Source organism: Peromyscus leucopus, chromosome 13 (assembly GCF_004664715.2).
Source record: "Peromyscus leucopus breed LL Stock chromosome 13, UCI_PerLeu_2.1, whole genome shotgun sequence".
Classification (NCBI taxonomy): domain Eukaryota; kingdom Metazoa; phylum Chordata; class Mammalia; order Rodentia; family Cricetidae; genus Peromyscus; species Peromyscus leucopus.
In genome coordinates, this window is record NC_051074.1 from 9,255,095 (window position 1) to 9,277,067 (window position 21,973).

General features: G+C 45.8%; 1 protein-coding gene across 1 annotated transcript in view; it reads right to left on the reverse strand.

Moving 5' to 3' along the window:
• The window catches only part of Ndufa10 (NADH:ubiquinone oxidoreductase subunit A10), a 39,453-nt gene that overhangs the window by 2,641 nt on the left and 14,839 nt on the right, over positions 1-21,973 (reverse strand). Inside the window, 1 exon segment of the mRNA XM_028880345.2 lies at positions 9,825-9,933. Coding sequence (XP_028736178.1) covers positions 9,825-9,933 — 109 coding nt within the window.

A 21,973-nucleotide genomic window follows, 5' to 3' on the forward strand; every position in this document is an offset into this window, starting at 1 on the left:
CTTCCCAACGTGGTGTGCTACTGCATCTGGCCTCTTTGCTCTACCTAAAAGCATTTAGAAACTGGAGAGCTGAGTCCCATGTCCTATCTGATCCTGACAGGCCAGAGTGGATGGGGTAGACGTAGGGACACAGATAGGGTCTAGGCGGAAAAAGAGCTCCAGAATTGTCACAGGGCCACTGGTCTTTACGTGCTGAAGACAATGTCCAGGCAGCACAGGTGATGTCCTGCAAGGCTGGACAAGGCCCCAGGAGCTATGTGCAGTATGAATCCACGGCTACTCCCTGAAGGTGGTGGGTCAGATGGGTTCCCACTGGCCCCTCCTCACAGACCCGAGCACAAGAGAGATCTCAGGCCACACCATCCCCCAAAACAGGCTACGCCAGAGGCACTGGAAAACTGGAACTCAGTGCTCACAGGATTAATGCTGCGGTGCAAGTACCCGCACCACAGCCAGCAAACCTCCGCCACTTGTCTCAGAATAGAACGAACTAGCATTCCAAACCCTACAACTCACACTGTGCTGCAGCCAGTGATAGACTTCCAGACACGTGCAAGTGGAAAATGTGATCCTCAACCAGAGGGAGAGTCAGGCGGACTCCGAAATGACGAGGGCGATGGATTAGTGAACGGGGACGTTAAAGCATCTGTTAGGAAAGTGGGAACAAAACGACAGACGACAGAAATAAGGGAGAACTGGAAAACAGAAGGGCACGAGTTCCAAGTTTAAACAGATCCTGAAGTACGTTTCTACTGGATGGGCGTGGGGTCAAGCGAGTGTGCTAGGCGGGGCTGCTGCTGGCTGGGAAGGAGGGCGGCCCTGGGGTTCACTGTCCTGCTCCTGGCAGGCCACCCCTCCGTTACTGGCTGGGTACAAAGGAGCAGCGCCAGTCTACTCTGCAGCCACAGGCTCTTCCCAGAGGCATGCTCTCTAGCCTGGCCACGGCCTCCTGACCTGTCCTCCCACTGCCTGTTGGGCAAGCCACAGGCTCTCCTGCCCCTTCCAGTTGACCCTTCTCTGCTTCCTCCCAATCCACTGCTTCAGCACTTCCTTTGTCTTCTGTTTCTTTGAAGATCCAAATGAGCACAATGTAACAACAGCCTATTTCTTAACAGCATAGAAAATAGTGAATATGAAGATATAAGAGAATTGACTCAAAATAAGGCAGAAAGAAAATGGCCAAACAGTTCCAGGGACCCATGAAAACCTCTGTCTAGTGCACATACAAACAGATCTTCCAAACCCCTAAGAATAATGGCTAAACCTTTTCCAAATGCTTTGCAAGCTACAGATAGCACACCAGACACTCAGCAGACCTCTGCAAGATACACAGACAACCACACAGAGGCAAATCACAACAAAACCTCTAAAAACAAGCAGGGGGGGGGGCGCAGAAATCCTCAGAGTCCTGGGGCACCAAGACCAAAGACTAGAGCTGACTAGACTTCTCATCAGAAACCATGCAGGCCCAAGGCACAGAGAACCGTCTATGTGCTGCAAGAATGGTCAAGCTACAATCTTGTATCAATTGAAAACACCTTCCAGATTGAGTTGAAATCAATATTTTTTAGCTAGCCAGCCAAAGGAATTTGTCACTATCAGATCCATCCTGTAAAAACTGTTAAGTTAGTCAGGCAAACCAGGGTCCAAACAAGGTATGGAATGCACCCAAAATAACAGTTCAGAAAGAAGACAGAAGTTGAGTCTTTTCCAAATCTCCTTAAATGGTAACAGTTTACTATACAATGGCTTCTAGAAGCAACATTACAGCCACGCAGGAGACCTCCCTTCTCTTGCTTTTTTAAACTGATGTTTTCTAATTGACTTCCAAAATTGGAGGTATATATGTATATATATATATATACACCATAGTCCCATAGACAGCGTGTTAAAATCAGTGAGACCCACATTACCTGACAAGGCCCTCTGAAGGCAGGTGCTAAGAGAGACAACAAGGACTTTGCCAGGGACAAACTGCTCTATATGCAGAAGCCATGGATGCAGAGATAAGCTCCAGCTCTCCACAGCCAGATCTGTGGCATCACAGTGAGTCAAGTGGATGCAGCAAGTACTGGAAACACATGTGCAGATGGAAGGCTGGGGTATGTGTATGTTCAGAGCTGACTTTGGGTGCCAAGGCAAAGAGCTCAGACTTATGATAACTACTCTGAGCTGGGAATGACCTAGAAGACCGTAAAGCATGCCTTGGGTGTGCCTATGTTTTCAGAGACAATGAGAGGACGAGGGTTCTGATCTGTGAGGGGACTGACCCCTGGATGGACACACAACATGACAAGATGTTTGGGAGGTGGTGAAGCAGGAGTTGGGGCCCAGCTGGAAGAAGTGACTACCATGAGCAAGTCCTTGGGAGTGTGACTCTTCCTCAGCTTCTCAACTGCTGTATTAGCTGCTGCCCCCTACCCCTTCCTCCTTGCCAGGATAGACTGCCACCCATGAAACTCTCAAGAAAGTAAATAATTCTTCCCCAATGTTGTTTTTGTCAAGTGTTTCATTGCAGCTACAAAAAAAAAGCAACTAAGTCTTCAGAAATGAGCGGACAGTCCCAAGCACTGCCCCAGTGCACCAGCTGGGCCTCTGTGTAGTGTGGCCCCGGACCCCTGCCCTAGTCCCCTTCTGTCCTCTGCCCCAATGTCCTGAACTTCCTCCCCTGCTTCCAATGCACTTACTCTGCCTGTCAATTCACAAAATGTTTGGTCTTCAATAACAAAACCAAGTAACAAACTAATAAAATACTGGCTAGCCAGTTCCCATACTCTCCTGATACTTTTCCTCCAAGGTTCACCTGAGACCCCATGCAGTCATCAAAGCAGCACCCCAAGCTTCCCTCCTCGTTGTGAAATATCTATATACTGTGTGAAGGTATACTGCTATGATTGGTGTAATAAAAAGCCAAATGACCAATAGGTAGGCAGGAGGTATAGGCGGGCTTTCCGGGGTAAGGAAGGAAGAGGAGGAGGAATCCAGGCGCAGGGAGATGCCAGGAGACATGGACAGGAAACGGAGGTGCAAGATGGAAGAGAGGTAATGCTACGTGACAGAACACAGATTAATATAAATTCTAAGAGATAGTTAGGAATAAGCCTAAGCTATAGGCCAAGCTTTCTTAATTAATAAGTCTCTATGTCATTATTTGTGAGCCAGTGGCCCAAATAAAAGTCCGACTACACCTCCTTGGCCTTCCCACAGTACCCAAGGTGCACAGCTCCTGTACCACCTCTTTATATCCAGCCAGTTCACTCCTTCTCACTGGCCTCCTTCCTCATGACAGAAGTCTTGACGCTCCAGTCTCAAGTGCTTGGTTGGACTCACTACCTGGCTGGCGGCACCTCTACACTTCCCAGGAGTGGGGTGGGCAGTGCTGGCGCCCAGACAGCCCTGCAGTGGTACTTGCCAGTGCAGTGTAAGCAGGTCACTAAGAATTGTTGAGCATGGTAGCTGGAAGACAGTTCTGCTGCCAGAGAAGCACCTTCGGGAAAGCCACAGATTCCCAGACTGTCAATAGCTAGGTAGGAAATGGATGGAGGGGTCTTCATGAATTCATCTCTGATTCATCCATAATGCAATTTCCAGATGGAAATTTTGTGATAACTGCTGCTGTCTTTAATAGCAAAGAAAATCTGTCTCTAAGAAGAAAGTCATTATTACTTATTGCTTCATTTCAACCCATCATTTTTAATAAAAGTAACTTAGTTTCCTTAAAAGACAAGCAAACAAACAAAACTAACATTCCTCTAAATGGTCACAGTTCTCAGTCAACAAAGAAACCTGAAGAACACACAGTACTTCTGGAAGAAAGAGACAGAGCGACTCTTCACAGGGAAGACCACAGGCAATCAAGGTTAATTAAGGTCAACAAGTGGCCATGCTGATCATTTACCTTGACCTTTACCACCCCACCAATGCCCACCTGAAACTCCACTGCAGATTCCTTAAACTGTGATAAGAACAATAGCCACGTGCATCACTGCTGAGAGGAGCCTGCAGAGAACTGGAGTCTGTGCCATCAAGTCCGGATGGGGGCCTGGCACAGGGAACAGAGTGAAATGCTGAGGAGACCTGGATGACACTTCAGTTAACACCCAGTGTCCATGCCTCGTACGACCTGAAAGCTGGTGACATCACAGCCATCATATCTCTATCTGTCTATCTATCTATCTATCTATCTATCTATCTATCTATCTATCGTCTATCTAAATCTATTTTTGAAAAACTAGACTTATTTTAAACTTATTTTTAAAAATATTCAGAAATTAAAACAATAGATTTCTTCAATTATTTGTTTAAAATCTTTAACGTTAAATTAAATCCATACGTCCAATGCCATAAACTCTGATATTCATTATTTATCTTAGTTAGGTCTCTATTGCTGTGATCAGAAGCAACTTGGGGAGCAAAGATTTTATTTCATCTAACATTTTGTAGTCCACCCCCACGGAAGTTGGGGCAGGAACTCCAAGCAGGAACCTAGGGGCAGGAACTGAGGCACAGGAAATGGAGGAATGCTGCTCACTGGCTTGTCCCACATGGCTTGATTAGCCTATTTTCTTATACTATCTAGGACCACCTGCCCAGGGGTAGTACCACCCACAGTGAGCTGGGCCTTCTCATATTAATCATCAGTTAAGAAAATGCTCACAGGCTTGCCTGAAGACCAATTTGGTAGGGGCATTTTTTCAATTGATGTTCCCTCTCCCCAAAGCTTGTATCAAGTTGACAAGACACCACCCAGAAGAATATCAGAATGCAGAAAGCCATAAAAGCACAATGATAGAGACAGTGGCAAGCCTGCCAGATAGCCACCCACTTATGCCTAGCTTTCGGATGACTAGCTGGTTCAGACCAACTCTGCCCTCCCATACAAGCAGAGGCGGATGGCACATAAAGTCATCCACTCACAGGGATCTAGGCAGGAGGGGCTGTGTTTTAGGGTGTCAGGACAAAGAGCAGGGGGCTTACAGTCAGCACATCAGCCTCCTGGGGTCTCCTCAACTCTCATGAGCAGCAGCAGCAGCAGCAATAAGACATTGTGACCCTGCTAAGCATGCTCTCTCAGGCAGGGCAAGCTGCAAACACATCAGACCTCATGGAACCCACACACAGCCAGCCGTCAGCGTGGTCTTAGAATGGATTCTGGTGGTCTGTCCCTTTTCTGCTGACCAGACGACTGTGCAGTGCATCTCTTTGTGGATGAGTAGCACTGGCAAAGTCCAAAACTACCTTTACATTCTTAATCAAACACAACAAAGAGGACAAGTAGCAGCCACAGTGAGACAAGATGTGAGACAAAACACAGGAAGCACCTGTCAGGCTGTAAAGACAAAAGGATCAAACAGCAGCAGTGAGCCCAGCAGCCAAGCAGACCCCAAGACAGACACGGCACTCATCAGATTCCTTTATTTGAGATTAAGTTTCAAAAAACTGTACAGCAAAAGTAATTCTGCAAAGTTGAAAGAAGTGTAAACACTAGAAACAACAACAAAGATGATGATTAAAGTTAAGAGCCCAATGATGCGCCCGCAGATTAGAAGGGCCGGAGAGACGACGGGTGAGCAGCTTGGAAGATGGCCGAAGGACATGTGCGGCTGAAGCCACTGAGAAAGGCCAGAAGGGGACAGCAGAACCCTAGCACACGGGGCACAGCATGAGAGCAGCGCCTCTGGGAGCCCGAGGAGAGCAGAGAACTGGCACCGGCTGTAGAGACCGGCTGAAGGGACAAAGGGCTTCACGCACGTCAAGGCAGTGAGCACAGAGGACATGGCCTGGCCCCAGGAACACACACCCTTGGCAAAGTTCAAGACCCATCAGGAACCAGACAAGAAACAGACCCCATAGAGGAACAAGAACTATTCCAAAGAAATAGTGAGCTGCTCGTTAGAACACAGAGCCAGAATCCTGAGATGCTCAAGTCTGGATTGGCTAAAAGAAAACAAGCTGGCAATTCAGAATTCTCTGCCCCATGCAAATTCCTCCTCAAGAACTGAGACAGTCCCCCTTCCTTCCAAGTTTGACCTACAGCTTTCTGTAAGGCTGAATACAGCTTGTGACTCCCTGAAAGTGGGGGTGACAGACTGGTAGGGTTTGAAGCAAAGCATGGTAACTGTGATAGGCCAGCAGGGGAGCAGACAAGGCTGCTCTCACACAGTATTAGTCCTGTAAGTGCTACCAGGGAGAACGTGAGAAGGGCTGAAAGCCACCACACAACCCTGTAGAGGTAGTGGGACCCTGACAGTATGAACTCATGATTTTCACCGTCCACAGACAAACACACAAATGAATCCTATACAGGGAGAGTATCTCCTTCCAGCAGCTCCTGAAGCTGTGGAAGGGGTGACAGAGAAAGAACTATAGTCAGGAACCCATCACAGTGATAACTAAGTAAGTAAGAAAATCAATGGCCGTCACAACTCTGAAAATCTGACAGAAGAGCACACACTTACAATGCCAGATTTCCCCAGTGACTCCCGATCATGAAGAATGAAAGAGTTACATCATCTGTAGTCAGACGATCAAAGGCAATGTGAGCAGTGACAGGCCCAACTCAGCACATACTGCCTAGGAAGCTGCAATGAGTTTTTTGACATTCCCTCCGTAAAACACTATGGCCTGAATCTACTCATGAGGAAACAGCCAACAAACCAGACACAGGAATATTCAACAACTAAGCAACCTGTAGTCTCCAAACATTTAAAGTATCAAGTTCTTAAATATTGAGAAAATCCAGATACAAGGACTGGAGACAGAGCCATCAGACGTAACCTCTCATCCACCCTGGGTCTCTGGGGTCACTGATAGTCCTCAATTGGTATGTAGTTAGCAGCAGCATGTAAATCCTCTCATTCACTGCCAGGTACAGTGGGGCCTTGTGGTATCTTGTTCATAAGGCAATCTTCAAGTGGAGCGTCCCAAATCTTAATGGAAGACTCAATATAACACAATTCCACAGCCCATGCTGGGGTGTGGTCTAGCAGGTCTAGCAGTCCAGTAAGTGGCATTCCTAATGCATGAGGATGCACCCTGAAGAAAGGGTGCCGAGACCACTCAGTGAGTAAGAACATGGTGTTCAGTGACTTTGATGACACATGATAATAAAAGGCATTACAGTGATCTCATGTGTATCAGGGAAGGTTATTCTTTTCTATTATTAGCACTGTTTTTTTCAGGTTGGCCTTGAATTCACCACATAGCTACTGGATTACCTTGAATTCTTGATCCTCCTATGTCTATCTCCCAAATGCTGGGACTACAGGCAAGCATGCCTGGCTTATTCTTGTCCTTTTTTTGGGGGGTGGGGGGGTGGGTTTCAAGACAGGGTTTCTCTGTGTAGCTTTGTGCCTTTCTTGGAACTCACTCTGTAGCCCAGGCTGGCCTGGAACTCACAAAGATTCTCCTGCCTCTGCCTCCTGAGTGCTGGGATTAAAGGCATGCGCCACCACCGCCCTTTATTCTTGTCCTTTTTAAGATTGATTCATTTTGATTTCATTTCTATGATTGTTTCGCAAGCTTGGTGTCAGTGGGCACATGAAGAAGACACAGACTCCTCTGTACCAGTTATATAGTTGTCAGCCACCATGGGGCTAAGAGCTGAACCCAGGTCCTCTGCTCTTAACTGCTGAACCATCTCTTCAGTCCCTCTTATCATTTTTAAAAGTCTGAAGTATCTCCCCAACAAATCTAGAAATATAACAATAAAAGATAAATGAAGATCAAATAAAGATCATTTTAATTTGTTGCAACAAATTCTTCCAGGGGAATGGTCCTAAGCAGAAGCAGAGCCACAGAAGGATGTGACCACAGCAGGGTTAAGTGTCAGGTGGTGCAGACCTATCTTGAGTCAATACTATCTCTACATTCCCCATAATGTCTTGAGGGACTTAAAATGCACAGAGAATTAAGACACATAATCACAACAGCCCACAGGAGGAGTTGGCCAAACAGAGCTCAACGCAGTCTGTGACTTCACATGGCCTGGAACTGGAAAACTACTGACCTTAGACTCAAATATATCAGAGATGACCACTTTAATTACCAGGGATTACTAGTTAACTACAGTGATTAACTAGTAATAGAGTGATAACCAGTCAGCAAGCAGAGGGAAATAAATGAAAGCCAGAAAAGAAAAAAAAAAAAAATCTTACTTCCCCAAAAGGTAAGATAAAAGAAAAAGTAAAAACCTACGACAGGTCAGAAAACACTGTAAAACAACCCAATTAAGTACATCTTCCTTCCAAAATGTGACTGGATAATATTCCAGATATTCAGAATAGCAAGAGGTTTTTAATAGCTCCAGGTAACTAAGCAGAAGCTATCCTATGCAAATACTAGCTGACAGAAGTCTAGGTGCGGCAGTAATACTGAGAACAAGCCTGAAGCCTAGCTCTACTACTAACAGTACAGATACCAACATCAAAGGCACAGAAGGGACAGTACTAACCACCTAGCCAACAGCACACTCACGTCACCAATGAGGCCAAAGCCGACAGAAAAGAGGGAGGCGGGTCCCACAATGCTGTAGACCCTCTTGCTGCAGCAGACAATGGGCAAGATGGACCTGAATGAGGCTGCTTCTACATGGCTGAGGGAGGATGGATGTGAACATGGAGGTCACAGGAAACAGCTGAGTCCACTGAGGGAAGGTGACACAGACCGTGCACAGCAAGGAGCCACCTCAGCCGTGGGCTGCGGAAGCTCCAGGTCTTCACGGTGCCCCCAGGAAGAGACAGGCAGCACACAAGTGCTTGCCTCACGGCACAGTAAGAACAGTATCAACATGGACGGACGGTGCCTGGTGGACATCTTGATGGCTGTGCTCCCAAACTTCTATGGTGGATAAAATATTTCCAAATAGGCCCAAAGAACTTGCTTAACAAAAAATGTTGAGTATTTCAAGAAAGGGAAACCAAAACCAAACCAAACCAAAATAACTGGCCCAGCGGAACGCTTGCTCAACGCTTCCGGTAACTCGGAGTACATGTAAGAGGAGATGGCTGAGATCCTTACACCAGCCAATAAATTTCACCAATTCCTACATTCTCCCTAGGAAAGTCATAGGCCATTTAAAAAATAAAACAAAAAAATTTCAAGAAATAGTATCTCCCAGGGCCTGGAGAGATGGCTCAGTAGTTAGAATATTTCAGGTTCAGTTTCCTGCCTCCACATTGGATGGCTCACAGCTACCTGTAACTCTAGCAGCCTCTGCTGTGCAAGTGACAGGAGCACACAGCTCTCCCAGGGACGCAGACTCCCACATGCCCCTCAGGGCCACTTCAATGTCAGGATTTCACACCTTCCGATAACTAAGAAGCTACAGCAGCCCGCGGACAGAGGACCACTCTTCCCAGTCCATGATGCTGCTGGATGCCGGCTCCTACTCCTGTTAGGCCTCTGGTGCTTGGCTGGATGGCTGGGAATGACCGCTCACACCAACGGACGAACACGTGACTCAGGAGGAGGGTGTGTGAATTAGAGAAAGGCGCGGTCAGAGGGGGGCTGCCGCCTCCACTGCCTTCCCGCCATCCCTGCCGCACGGCACCACTTGGCTGGAGGACACGGCAGAAACGTAAGCCTAGTGATTGGGAGATGCACTGTGAAGAGTGAGGGACGTCAGATACCGCTGTGACGACCTGGAGACAGTGCTAAAGAACGGAGGGCATGTGTCCATCAAGCCAGTGCACCAGAAATGACACTGGATACGGTGCATGTCTGAGGAGTCCTGCTTTACGACTGGAACTGAGGGGACAACGCTTCACACAAGTGGCTTCGTGGCCACAAGTACCCCAGACTCTGCCCCCATGGCTAGGGCTTACCGCTCTGAAGCTGTTTAGGATTCGGGTACCCTGGTGAGCTCCAATCGTGATTTCTGGGAGATAGATAGGAACGGTAGTGAAATCCAGCACTTCAATCTTATCCTGAACCCTGAAAAGTAAGAAAAACATGGATTACAACAAGCCATCAAAATAAGTACCATTAGGCAAATATTATCTTTGACTCTTCAAGTACCCATATTAAAAAAAATCCCTAAAATAGGGGCTGGAGAGATGGCTCAGTGATGAAGAGCACTGGCTGCTCTTCCAGGGGACCTGGGCTCAATTCCCAGCACCCACGTGGCAGCTCACAATTGTCTTTAACTCCAGTTCCAGGGAGACCTGGCACCCTCACACACACATACATGTAGGCCAAACACATAAAATAAAAATAAATAAATCTTTAGAAGAACAAAACAACAACAAAACAAATGTGAGATAAACACTGTTCTGAAGCAGGCGTCTCCAAAGCATTGTTCCTCACAGATCACCAGGGCTGGGTAGCCACTCCGCTGAGACAGCACCAGAACTGGGGAGTTCTGGGAAGCCCTGGCACCTTCAGACAGCGGGCTCTGATGGGTAGTTTGGGAAACAGGAAAATGGAGCCAATGTGTGCCTCACACACAACAACAAGGAGAAAGTTACCTGCGGATGGTAGGTCATCACGCTATACACACTCTGCCCTCGTTAAAAATATGTAACATCAATACCAACAACAGAGGAGGCAGCTAAACTAGCTGAAGAGACATGACAGTGCCACCGGGAACTCACCAGGTAGCCCATGGAACCATATTTATCAACAGTCAGCTTCAGTTTTGGTACTAGGAATACCAGCTGTGGGCTTCTCTCCTTGCTTTACCATGTCATTCTGCTGACGTGAGAATCTTTATACTGTTGTTACAGCCCATTCGCTTTAAAGCTGGCCACTCAAAATGGCCACTATGCTTGAAGAGATAAACCTTTACTTTTTTGTTTGTTTGTTTGTTTGTTTTAAAGAAAGAAGCATTAAAGCTGAGCAGTCATGCAGTCTTAAATCCTTAAATGCTTAAATCCTTATACTTGGGAAGCTAAGACAGAGAACTGCCACAAGTTTGAGTCTAGCCTGGGCTACCTGGTGAGACAACTGTCTGAGGTGGAAAGTCACTAACGCTTTTCTTAAATGCTCAAGAAACAAAGTCATTATTTTCAACAGATACTTAGCTACACCTAAGCTGTAAAGGCAACAGAGGGTGTTCCTTCTCTGCAATTTCCAAGTGGAGATTCTGTACTGTATCTGGCTCCTGGTGGCTGGACCTTGTAAGAAGCATCCAGACTCACTATACAAAGCCACCGACAGCCAGGACCCCACAGACCTATAAGAACCTAAGCGGAATGCAAGGTGCATGGGTCCATGGGTCATGCTTCCCTAGGAGACCACGGGAAACAAGGGCCATGGCAGACTGAGCTTTGTGAGAAGCAGCAAAGGCGTGGCCTGGTGTCCTGGCACAAAGGCGACATCACTCCCACAATTAACGACTCAGGGACCCAAATCCCAGGCCAACAGCGCTGTCTAGATAGCCCTGCCTGCCTATCCTCCCACGTGGCTTGCACTTATCTAGGTAATGGCCATACTCGACACGGTCAAAGATTAAGGTTGCTTCTCTTAGCTTTCATATCCAGGTGGTTTTATCTGCCAAAAAATATGAAAACATTTCAAAACAATTCAAGCATGCAAACAGTCAAGTCTGCAAAGGACATAAAGTAGCTATGTTCTGTACGCTTGCTTTGCTTGGCTGTTAAGATAAAATTTTACAGTACCAAAGCCCATCTTCTAGCACCCCCTCTCCATAGCTACAAGCTGACAACTTTCTCATACACTCTTTATATGACTCTATGCCAGCAATGTATGAGCACACAGCTCTCAACTGTAACACACAGAATTATTTTGTACCTGCTGCCATTTAATTTTGAAGTGGCAACAAAATATTTTAACTAAAAATGAAGTATACGGTAAATGTTAACAAGTAACAAAGCAGTAGGCAGGTATCTGGTTTACTCTTATAGCTGAAAATCCTTAGAAAATGCTGGAAAATAAAGACGGGGTCCTGAAGTATACTAAATAGTCAGAGCAACAGCGCCATCTATGTTTAATTTGGCAAAATTACAATTTACACATGTCCCAGAAAAAGTTAGAAGCAAGCATTGAAAGTAATCCGTTGTCTATTCTGCAGTTTACTTAAACCTGGAAAATTTCCACTCTTAGCAGAGCTCTCAGAGATGAGGAGAGCCACACAACACATCTCCAGGAAGTCCTTCTCAGGTAGGCTAGAGAGAACACCCTTCATCAGAGCTAGTTAAAAATAAAGGCACTGCGAAGCCTTTTTTGACTCCGAACACAGGAGCTAAGGAGAGTTCTGCTCACCGAGTACTTGGTTCAACTCTGCCGCTGGAAGCCCAGCTGAGAACAATGTACCTGCCACACCAGGGTGCAGCTGTGATGTGGTGACCGCAGTCTGCTGAAGTACTGTGGACAGAGCGCTTTGAACAGACAGTTAAGGGTGTGAAGACAGAAAAGAGGAAGATGACACTTGAGGTTTGAAGACTAGAGATTTCTCCACTAGCAGAATGTGCCCTTCCTCCCACCTTTCACGGCCTGGTTCTGCCTCCCCCTGGACTGTAGTTCTGCCTGAAACTAGGTGGAGAGCGCCCATCTGTCTCCACAGTACCGGATGGGTTTGGAAACGGTGGGGCTCCGTGGAAGCTGGGAGGTGTGAGCGCACTCACAAACCTAACTGAAATGAACAGAAATCCTCGAAAGCAATAATTTGGTCAAGTTCTGGACCAATGAGAAGAACTGGCAAGTGGCATGTTTACAGCAATTATCTCAGAAAATAGATGATAATTTTCACTCCAGAAATTAAAGTCAACACAGTTACCATCGTAAACTGCTCTGACACTGAGGAGAGGAGGACACAGGACAGGGAACGGACAAAGCCACAGTCAATGGAATGAAAGCGGTTAATTGGATGCTGTAACTCACAAACTGGGAAAATTACAGGACACAGCTCTATACCCTGATAACCACTGAACTAATTACCAAAATTATGATTTTTAAGCGCGGGATCAGATTAACACGTGTTTTAAATCACATTTAGGAAATACCACGGTATTATCTGTGGGAGGTCAAAAGCCAGACATAGTCCCCAGTGTGGGCAAGTGTGTCCGGGTCTTAGGTGGTCCTCTTTTCCTGTATGCTAGTCACACAGCAGTGTGACTCCGCCCAGCAGTGACGGAGCGTAACAAGCAAGGATCACAGACATTTGTGTGACAGACCCACAGCATTAAGAGGAGCTGCTGGGAAGGTACTAAGGTGACTGCACAGGCTGTGAAGAAATGAAGGACACTGGGGTTCAGCTAATGAAAGGCCACAGTTCCTGAGCTAACCCAGGAACAGAAATGTCAGTGTGTGGGAGCACTCTTCATAGAGGCGAAAGAGGAACTCCCTTAACTTAAAGATAAACAGAAACAGTTGAGTAACAAGTGATCAGAAGAAGAGATCCAAAATGAGGGCATCAAAGCAGCATCTCAGCACAGTGGAGTACCGGCTTCAGAGTGGACGGTGGGAGAAGGGAGGGTTGGCATGAAAGAGAGAGGCCCAAGTGAGTACTACAGCCTCAGCCATGAGCACACGACAGAGCAGGACAGGCAGCCACGGGCTCAGAGCACAACAGCAGCTCCACTTCCCAGAGTTCACAACACTAGAATCTTTACACAGCCCTCACGGACTGGAGCACAGCGCCTTAACAGGCCAAGCTCCCTGAGCTGGGTCTTCTCACCTGAAAAGCAGGGGTTCCACGGAGTACAGAGAACTTTCCCGCACACCCTCCTGATGGCACTGCCACAGGGTAGCAGACAGGATTTCAGAACTGAAGGTCAGACAGTGATACAGTGAAGAGAACTTGTCCAGCAAGGTTAGAACCATAAAGTAGGTGTCACTAAGGGAAACTTACCAACATACATGTACAATGTGCACAACATACATGCAAGGTGCAGACAACAAAGCCAACAACAACCTTTTGAAAAAGAAGGATGCTTTAGTTACTTTTCTGATACTGTGATAAAAACCACCATGACGAAAAGCAACGTAAGGAAAGTTTCTTTGGCTTAGGATTCCAGAGAGAGTCCAGATGGTGGAGAAGGCACGGCAGAAGTCGGCTGGAGCAGGGCGGTGACAGGTGACACCTTCAACCACTAACGAGTATTAGAGAGCAAACTGGAAGTGGGGTAAGGTTCTGAATCCTCAAGACCCACTCTCAGTGATGTGCTTCCTCCAGCAAGGCTCTAACTCCTAAAGGCCCCACAGCCTCACCGAACAGTGCCACCAGCTAGGTACTAAGTGTTCAAACACATGAGCTTACTGGGACATTTCTCATTCAAACCACATTCTACTCCCTGGTCCCAACAGGCTCCCCTCAAGACATTATAATGCAAAACACATTTAGTCTATTTTAAAAGCCCCAAAAGTCTTTTTTTTTTTTTTCTTCCAGTTTTAACACAGTTCAAAAGTATACTCTCATCAGATACTGATGGCAATTTTTAAACTGTGACCCCTGTAAAAATCAAAAACGCGGCCGGGCGGTGGTGGCGCACGCCTTTAATCCCAGCACTCAGGAGGCAGAGCCAGGTGGATCTCTGTGAGTTCGAGACGGCCAGCTTGGGCTACCAAGTGAGTCCCAGGAAAGGCGCAAAGCTACGCAGAGAAACCCTGTCTCGAAAAAAAAAAAAAAAAAAAAAAAAAAAAAAAAAACGCTATCACACCCTCCCAACATACAATGGCATAGAATATACATTTCCATTCCAAAAGAGAGGAGAGGGCATTTGAGAAAATACTTGACCAAACAAGACCGAAACCCACCAAGACAAACTCAGGATCCTGCAGCTCCATGTCAGATGTCTGGGCCTTCAGTTCCAGTGGCTTAGATGGCTCTGCCCCTCCAGCTTTGTGCCTCCAACATACACATCAATTCCTTGGGCTGGTTCTATTCCTTGCACGTAGCTCTTCTTGACAGACACCCCATAGCTCTAGCATCTCCAACATTTGGGGTCTCTACTGCAAACATTCTCGGCTTCATGCAATACTCTTGCATGGCCTCCTGTCCTTAGGGCTGGCATTCTTACAGGGACTCCCCTGCCACATGCTGCCTGAATTCACAGCTCTCTGAAACCACGGAAGAAGAATTCCTGGTGCCTCAATCCTTGCGTATTTCATGCCTCTAGAGCTCACACCATGTAGATAACACAGCCAAGTTCAGCTGCCAGCTGGGGATGGCCCCTCCTTGCCTTCACCCACACTGGTATGTTGAAGCTTTCTAGAGGAGAAGCCACTCAGGCTTCCTTCAAATGCGGAAGCTCAGCTGGGTGGGGTCTTATCTTCTGGGCATCTTACTCCTCCAATGTAGAACAGGTAGATTCTCCTTTATGCTAATCTCTTAAAATAATAAAAGCCTCTCTTGAAAAAGAGATGCCTTGTTTACAAGCCTTGGTTGTAAAGATTAAACCTAATGCTTTTTTCCCCCTCCAAATTATGTATGTTCTATTTCTTTCTGCCCCACTTGCTCTTTTTCAATATAGAACTATGTATGGATTATCGATAATAACCATACTAAAGACTCAATGTTATACTGTCTTGAAATTTCCTCTGCCAAAGAGATTAGTCCATTACTTAACTTCAGGCAAGTTCTCAGGACAAGGGCAGAAGGTAGCCAGATTCTCTGCTAAGATATAACAGCTGTTAGTCAAGTCCCTGCTTCCTCTGAAACCCCATGAGCCCTCCACTGTCTGCACTACCCTCAGTGCTACTGATTTCCAAGTTCCTACTACAATAGTCCATTAACTTCTGCTTACTACATTCAACTGCTTTTCTAGTTCAAAGTGCCAAAGCCTTCCAAATTCCTCAAAACAAAATAAACAAACTAGCAAACAAAACACACAGTCAAGTTCTTCATAACAACTACCCACTCTCTAGTACCCAAACTTCTAGGACAGCAGGACATAAGGTCATACAATCAAGAAGAAAAAAATTCCTACCAGATTACTAGGGGTGATACTAGTGAATGGAACCATTCCTATTTCCACGCCAACACCTAGACTTGGCTAAAGGAGCAGTACCGGATACCAACCGAGTACTGATTCAATGCATATACTACTTTCCGGAACCCTGAAGAGAACTCTTCACAATGAGCAGAACTATGGACAGTGCACATGGTTTAACATTTTACTTGGAAGGAGAAACAGCCAGCCGTGTGACTGAATGCATATTGATTAATGGTTTGTCAGGGCCACAGAAGGAGGAACTACTGCCTGCTCGTCCTCACTCTTGCTAGCAAGTTCATCTACCCTGTTGCTGCAGCGTTCATGCACTAACATTAGAACCAACATCTTCGGCATTCTAATGTGTACTTCAGACTCGAGGAATCCTCCAGGCCTTGAATGCCAGACTGGGACTATAGAGAAATCCAGCCTCATGGATTGAACACCTACCTACCAGAAGAGCCATTGCTGGACTATTAGGATGGCATCCTATAAGTCAATCTAATCTCTCTCTCTCTCTCTCTCTCTCTCTCTCTCTCTCTCTCTCTCTCATACACACACACACACACACACACACACACACCATTTTAAGCAGTTATAGGCACCCCATGGTATCCACAGGGATGCTTCTAGGGACCCTGTGGATAGCAAACTCTAAGGACATAAAAAGCACAGTACTGTCACACAGCCTCCATGTTTCCTGCCATACACTGTCAGTAACCCCCACTATGGTCATAAGCTGTCACACCACAAAGACAGAAAAGTCTCCACATACTCAGCAGTCACAATTTTTAAAAAAATAACTTAGTTGGTGTTGTGGTAGAGTAGGCTAACTGCCCTTTTCTTGGAATTGATGACAATTACAATATCCTAAGAAATTATAGCTTGCAGAGAGTGGAATAATGCCAGCAATACTGTTAGGGAGAGAGGGTGCTTCCTGCTGTCAGCCACCTGCCCTCCTGTAGAATAGCAGTGGACACGGATGAGCTGGGAATGACAGGAAAACACAGCAACTAAAAATGTGTTTTTTTCGCTAAAGTATGAAATACTTAACATAAGTAGAATTACATAAAACGATCAGTTCATTTCAGAGAGGGGGTAAAAAGAAAACAATGTAAGGAGTAGAAAACAGGAAACATGGAAAAATGGATTCCACTATTACTGTTCACTTTAACATAAAAGATCCAAACATAGACTAGCAGATGATATGAAAAAACAAAACCCAACTATTTGCTGTGTAAGAAAATGATCTTAAATTGAGACAATTTAAAAGTAAAAGAATGAAGAAAAAGATACTATGCCTATGCTGAGAGCAAAAGTGTCTTTAATATAATATTTCAGACAGAGCAGAGTTCAAAACAAAGTAAAGTATCAGGCACATACAAAGGGGTATTATCGAATTAGAAGATGTAAGATTCTTCTCGACAAGAATCAAAACACAAGGCAAAAATAAACAGGCCTCACTGGAGACCCAGGAGAGCTGGCGCTGCTTGAGCTTTAACCCCATTTCAGAACTGACAGATCCACAGCGGACACAGATGACCCGGTCACAACAGGTAGACTTAGCATCCTGTTCCATAGCAGAACCCACAGTCTGCTCAATAGAGCATGTACCAAGGCATAAATAAGACATGCCTGCCTATAGAACACCCGAATGGAGGTAAAAGGGAACTAGGCAGAACGTTTGCAGATCGCACCAAGGTTATGTACGGGGGTAGAAGGACAGATGGAAAACTCCAGATACAACAACAAACGACACACTCCCAAATCACATATCAGCCAAGGAAGTCTGCAAAAAAACTCTGAAAATATTTTCCCTTCATGAAATTAACAATGGTCCTTATCAAATGTGTAGGCTGCGGTAAGAGTAGTACTAGAGGGAAACTGAGTGGACCAGGGCGTTGTTAGGACAGAGGGTCTAACTCAGCTGTCTGAGATCTACCCTGGGATGCTGCAGAGAACAGCTGAGACCTAAGGAAGCAGGAGGAAAAATGAAACAAGCAAAAATCATCAGCTAAAAACAAAGCAGTGAATAAAAGACAATGCCTGGTTCTTTGAAAAAGTCACCACAAGGAAAAGGAGACTCACAAAGGCACATAAGCAACCAAGAGGAACATAAGCAAGACAATTCTTTTCTTTTGTTTGGGAACAAAATGGCAGGTTTTGATTTTTACTTAATTATACTGTATCACTGTGTATACACATGCACACTTTAATGTTCCTGTGTTTGTGCAAATGCATATGCCTATGTGTGTGTTGCTATGTGAGCAGAGGCCAGAGAGCAACACTCAGAATCTTTCTCATCCACTCTCAATCTTAATTTTTGAGATGGGGTCTCTTACTGAAAGGAATTGGCTATATTGGCTGATCAGCAAGCCCCAGGCATCTCCCTGCTTCCAAACAAGCACGCACAACCACACCCAGCTTGTTATGGGGATGCCTGCACTCCTAACTTAGGTCCCTTACTAAGTCATCTCCAACCCTAACTGTACTTCTTAACAGATAAAATATTTACTGGCAACAGTTTCTACAAAATAGTCTTGAGAAAAAAAATAATCAATAGTTGTATAATGTATTTATTTGTACAGTCTGACCCAGCAACAATTCTTAAAACTTAAGAAAGTAACATGGAACCAAAGAAGTGTGCACAATATGTGCATTTTTGTGTTGTGAATATGAAGGAATAAAAATATTCAGAAAGATCAGTTTCAAATAAGTAGTCAGTGAGTTCTGCTTTATCCCAGAGGTTAAATAAGCCTTTCCTATGGAGGACCAGATAGTAAGCAAGAGGCTTTAAAACTACAGTGACTGTGCTATACGAGTGGGTTTCACTGACACACTTCTCACGCACAACTGGGAGCACTGTACAGTTTCTGCCACCTAACATGCAAATGTAAGAGGAGTCTGAGCAGCTCTGTGATGATCGGGCACACAGACCACTGCTGTGGATATCGCTCTGTATGCTGTGAATGTGTTGCTCTGATTTGGTTGATAAATAAAACGCTGATTAGCCAGTAGCCAGGCAGGAAGTATAGTATAGGCGGGATAAGCAGAGAGGAGAATTCTGGGAACAGGAAGGCTGAGCCAGGAGTCACCAACCAGACACAGAGGAAGCAAAATGTAAAAGTACTGGTAAGCCACAAGCCACATGGCAATTTACAGATTAATAGAAATGAATTAATTTAAGATATAAGAGCTAGATAGCAAGAAGCCTGCCATGGCCATACAGTTTATAAATAATATAAGTCTCTTTGTGTTTACTTGGGTCTGAGTGGCTGCAGGAGCCGGATGGACACAGGAAAACTTCAACTACAGACCATAGTTTGTCAACCTCATTCATTCCTCACGTTAATAGATAGAAATGGCATATACAGGTAGCCACTAAAAATAAAAAACTTCAATGTTTAGTAAAATAGGGGCATGTTTGTGATATTCAAATAGGATATAAACTGTAATACAATATGCAGAAATCCATAAATACACACTCCACTGACTGGAAACCCCACTAAACTGTCAACTCTGGTCCTGTGACAGCAGGAGGGCAGGTAGTTTGGCTTCTGATCTTTGTTTCTGACTTCCAAAGACAAGCAGGTGTGCTTGTGCCCTAGTTACTTCCCCTTGCTATCTGTACATCTTCTTTCTGGGAGCCTAGCCTTGAGCAGCTTAATTAGTGCTGCCTCATACTACTAGCATGAGCCCACTGCCTCATCTTTCTTCACCATTGGTGCCATGAATCCTATGCCTTCCCCAGAGCCTGACTGCTTACTTTCCTTAAAATTTACTGTTGTACAAAAAAGTCACAACTCATATTTATTACTTTTTGAAATAGTAACAAACACTCCAGTACTTCTAAGCATGGCTTAAGGATGTGTAAACAAAGTGTGGCACATGGCAGGACCACCACTTAATTCATGCTTGTGAGTCGGAGAAATGAAGAAAATGCATAAGGAGCACTAAGCGTGGATACAATTTTACAAAGATGAGATTAGAGGAAAAGCAACATCAGACATCACCCTCTGTGCCTACAGACATCACAGCAAGTGAGGAAGGATATGAAGACAGCCATGTAAGAGGAGCAGGAAATGCTAGGGTAGCTGATGGAAGGAACAGCTCCTCTGAAAAGCTCAGGTGATCACAAACCACTCATGTAGTGAACATTTCCAAAGCATCAAGGGAGCACACAAAAAAACGAGTGTTTGAAGAACTTGAAGAGCTCACAGCCGAGATGAGAAATCAGATATCCCCAAAGTTGAGCAGGTGCTGAGGTCCCCGAGATGCTGAATCAGATACAGAAGGGTGTCCCTGTCACCAACAGAGCCTGTTAAACTCTAGGGAGGAAGAGAAGTTGGATTCTTAATGTCTTCCTCCAAAGGTCTACGTGTTCTTGGTGTCATCACCGGCCTATAGCTGTGTGCTCTTTAGGACCAGCCCTTTGTTTCCTGGCCACCATGAGCTGAGGGTCTATTCTACCACATGTCCACCATGTTGTGCTGCTTTGACACAGGCCTAAGCCACACAGCCAAATGATCATGGTCCCAAACCTCCAAAACCATGAGCCAAAATAAGCCTTTCTCCTTTATCTGCCACCATGACAGGAAGCTGACACACTGAGATCCACTTGCCTGGCCCCCTCAAGGAACACCTCTGACCCAGTCATGACAGGATGTCTCTGGTATCAAGTGTCTCTTTCTTAATGAAGAAAAGTCTCTTTTGCTCTGGAGCCTTTTAAATACACTTCCTTTTATAACATCTGCTTCTTTCCATTCTCCATCTTGTGCATCCAGTAGTTGAGACATCCAGGAGTACCTTCTGTCACATTGCCACATTTACAGCAAGGAGCAGACTACAACAGAAACAGCCTCAGGGAGCTTCCCGGCTAACCTCAACACCGCAGAGAACCCTGAGTTTCTAAGGTACCAGAGGCTCTGCTTCACTGTGTCTATCAGCAAGCTTGCAGCCTCTGGTGGACTGTGGCGTGCATCCTGAGAAGGTACTCCTCCAGGCGCAGAGCCCTCATGCAGGACCCACAGGCAGAGTTGGGTGCTTTCTCCCCTGGCCAGGAAGATTCAGAAGGAGCCTCCGTCTTGTGTTTCGATGGAGGATACTAGATTCTTTAAAGAGCCTTGTTCAGAGATGCAGTTCTATCAGCAGGTTTCTTTCACTGAGCATAAGACTGCTGCACAGTGGGTCAGTGAGTCTATGGAACGGAATGTGTGTGAACTCTATACTTACACTTATTTTTCTTTTCTAGTCATCAAATTCAGTCTCATGTCCTGCTTAGCGCTAAAATTTCATATACGAAGAAAGCAAGGCACAGAAGTTCAAGTGACCTGCCCCACATTCTGGCTAGAGCAAACCCTATTCCCACCCTGTAGTCTGCTGTAGAGATGCTAAAGCTGTGTCTGCCTTACTCAGCTTTCAACATCCATTCCAACCAATGAGAAAAGTAATTTATACCTAAGACTTGAGTCTGACTACAAGTTGAAATCCCATTAAATACCGCGCTGTGAATTAGTAAACTCAGCACGGTGACTCCTGCCCCCACGTGGATCTGTTGTCGCTGTGACGCTGCTCCGGTGATGGAAGGAAGAAAAAGCTGCCGCATACATCCACTGCAGCCACCCCACACTGCTGGAGACTCAACCGCAGCATCACAGGCAAGTGCTCTACCACGGAGCTTATTGCCCTTGGGCAATAAATGTTAGTGAGCTGGCTGTGCCCTGGACACAGGAGACCACAGCTCCACTTAACCCACCAGGTGGAGAAAGCACAGTTGATTCGTCCTCCACACTCTCAAGGACCAAGGATACTGGCATCACTGAGGAAGCACCCCCATCATAGTCCCAGGCAGGGCCTCCGAAGCAGTCACAGTCATTTACTTTCAAATACTGATAAGAGAGACTGAGCACCAAGGCCATTCTGGTACGGGCAGCCCAGGAAGAGTCCAAGGGACCACAGTTGCAGTGCCCAAGTGCAAGGTCCCAGGCCCAATATCAGGGCAGTGGAATGCCTTCACACAAAGGCACACCCCAAATACCATGGTCCCCGTTATTGTAAGTTAATAGACCGTAAGGCAGCAATGT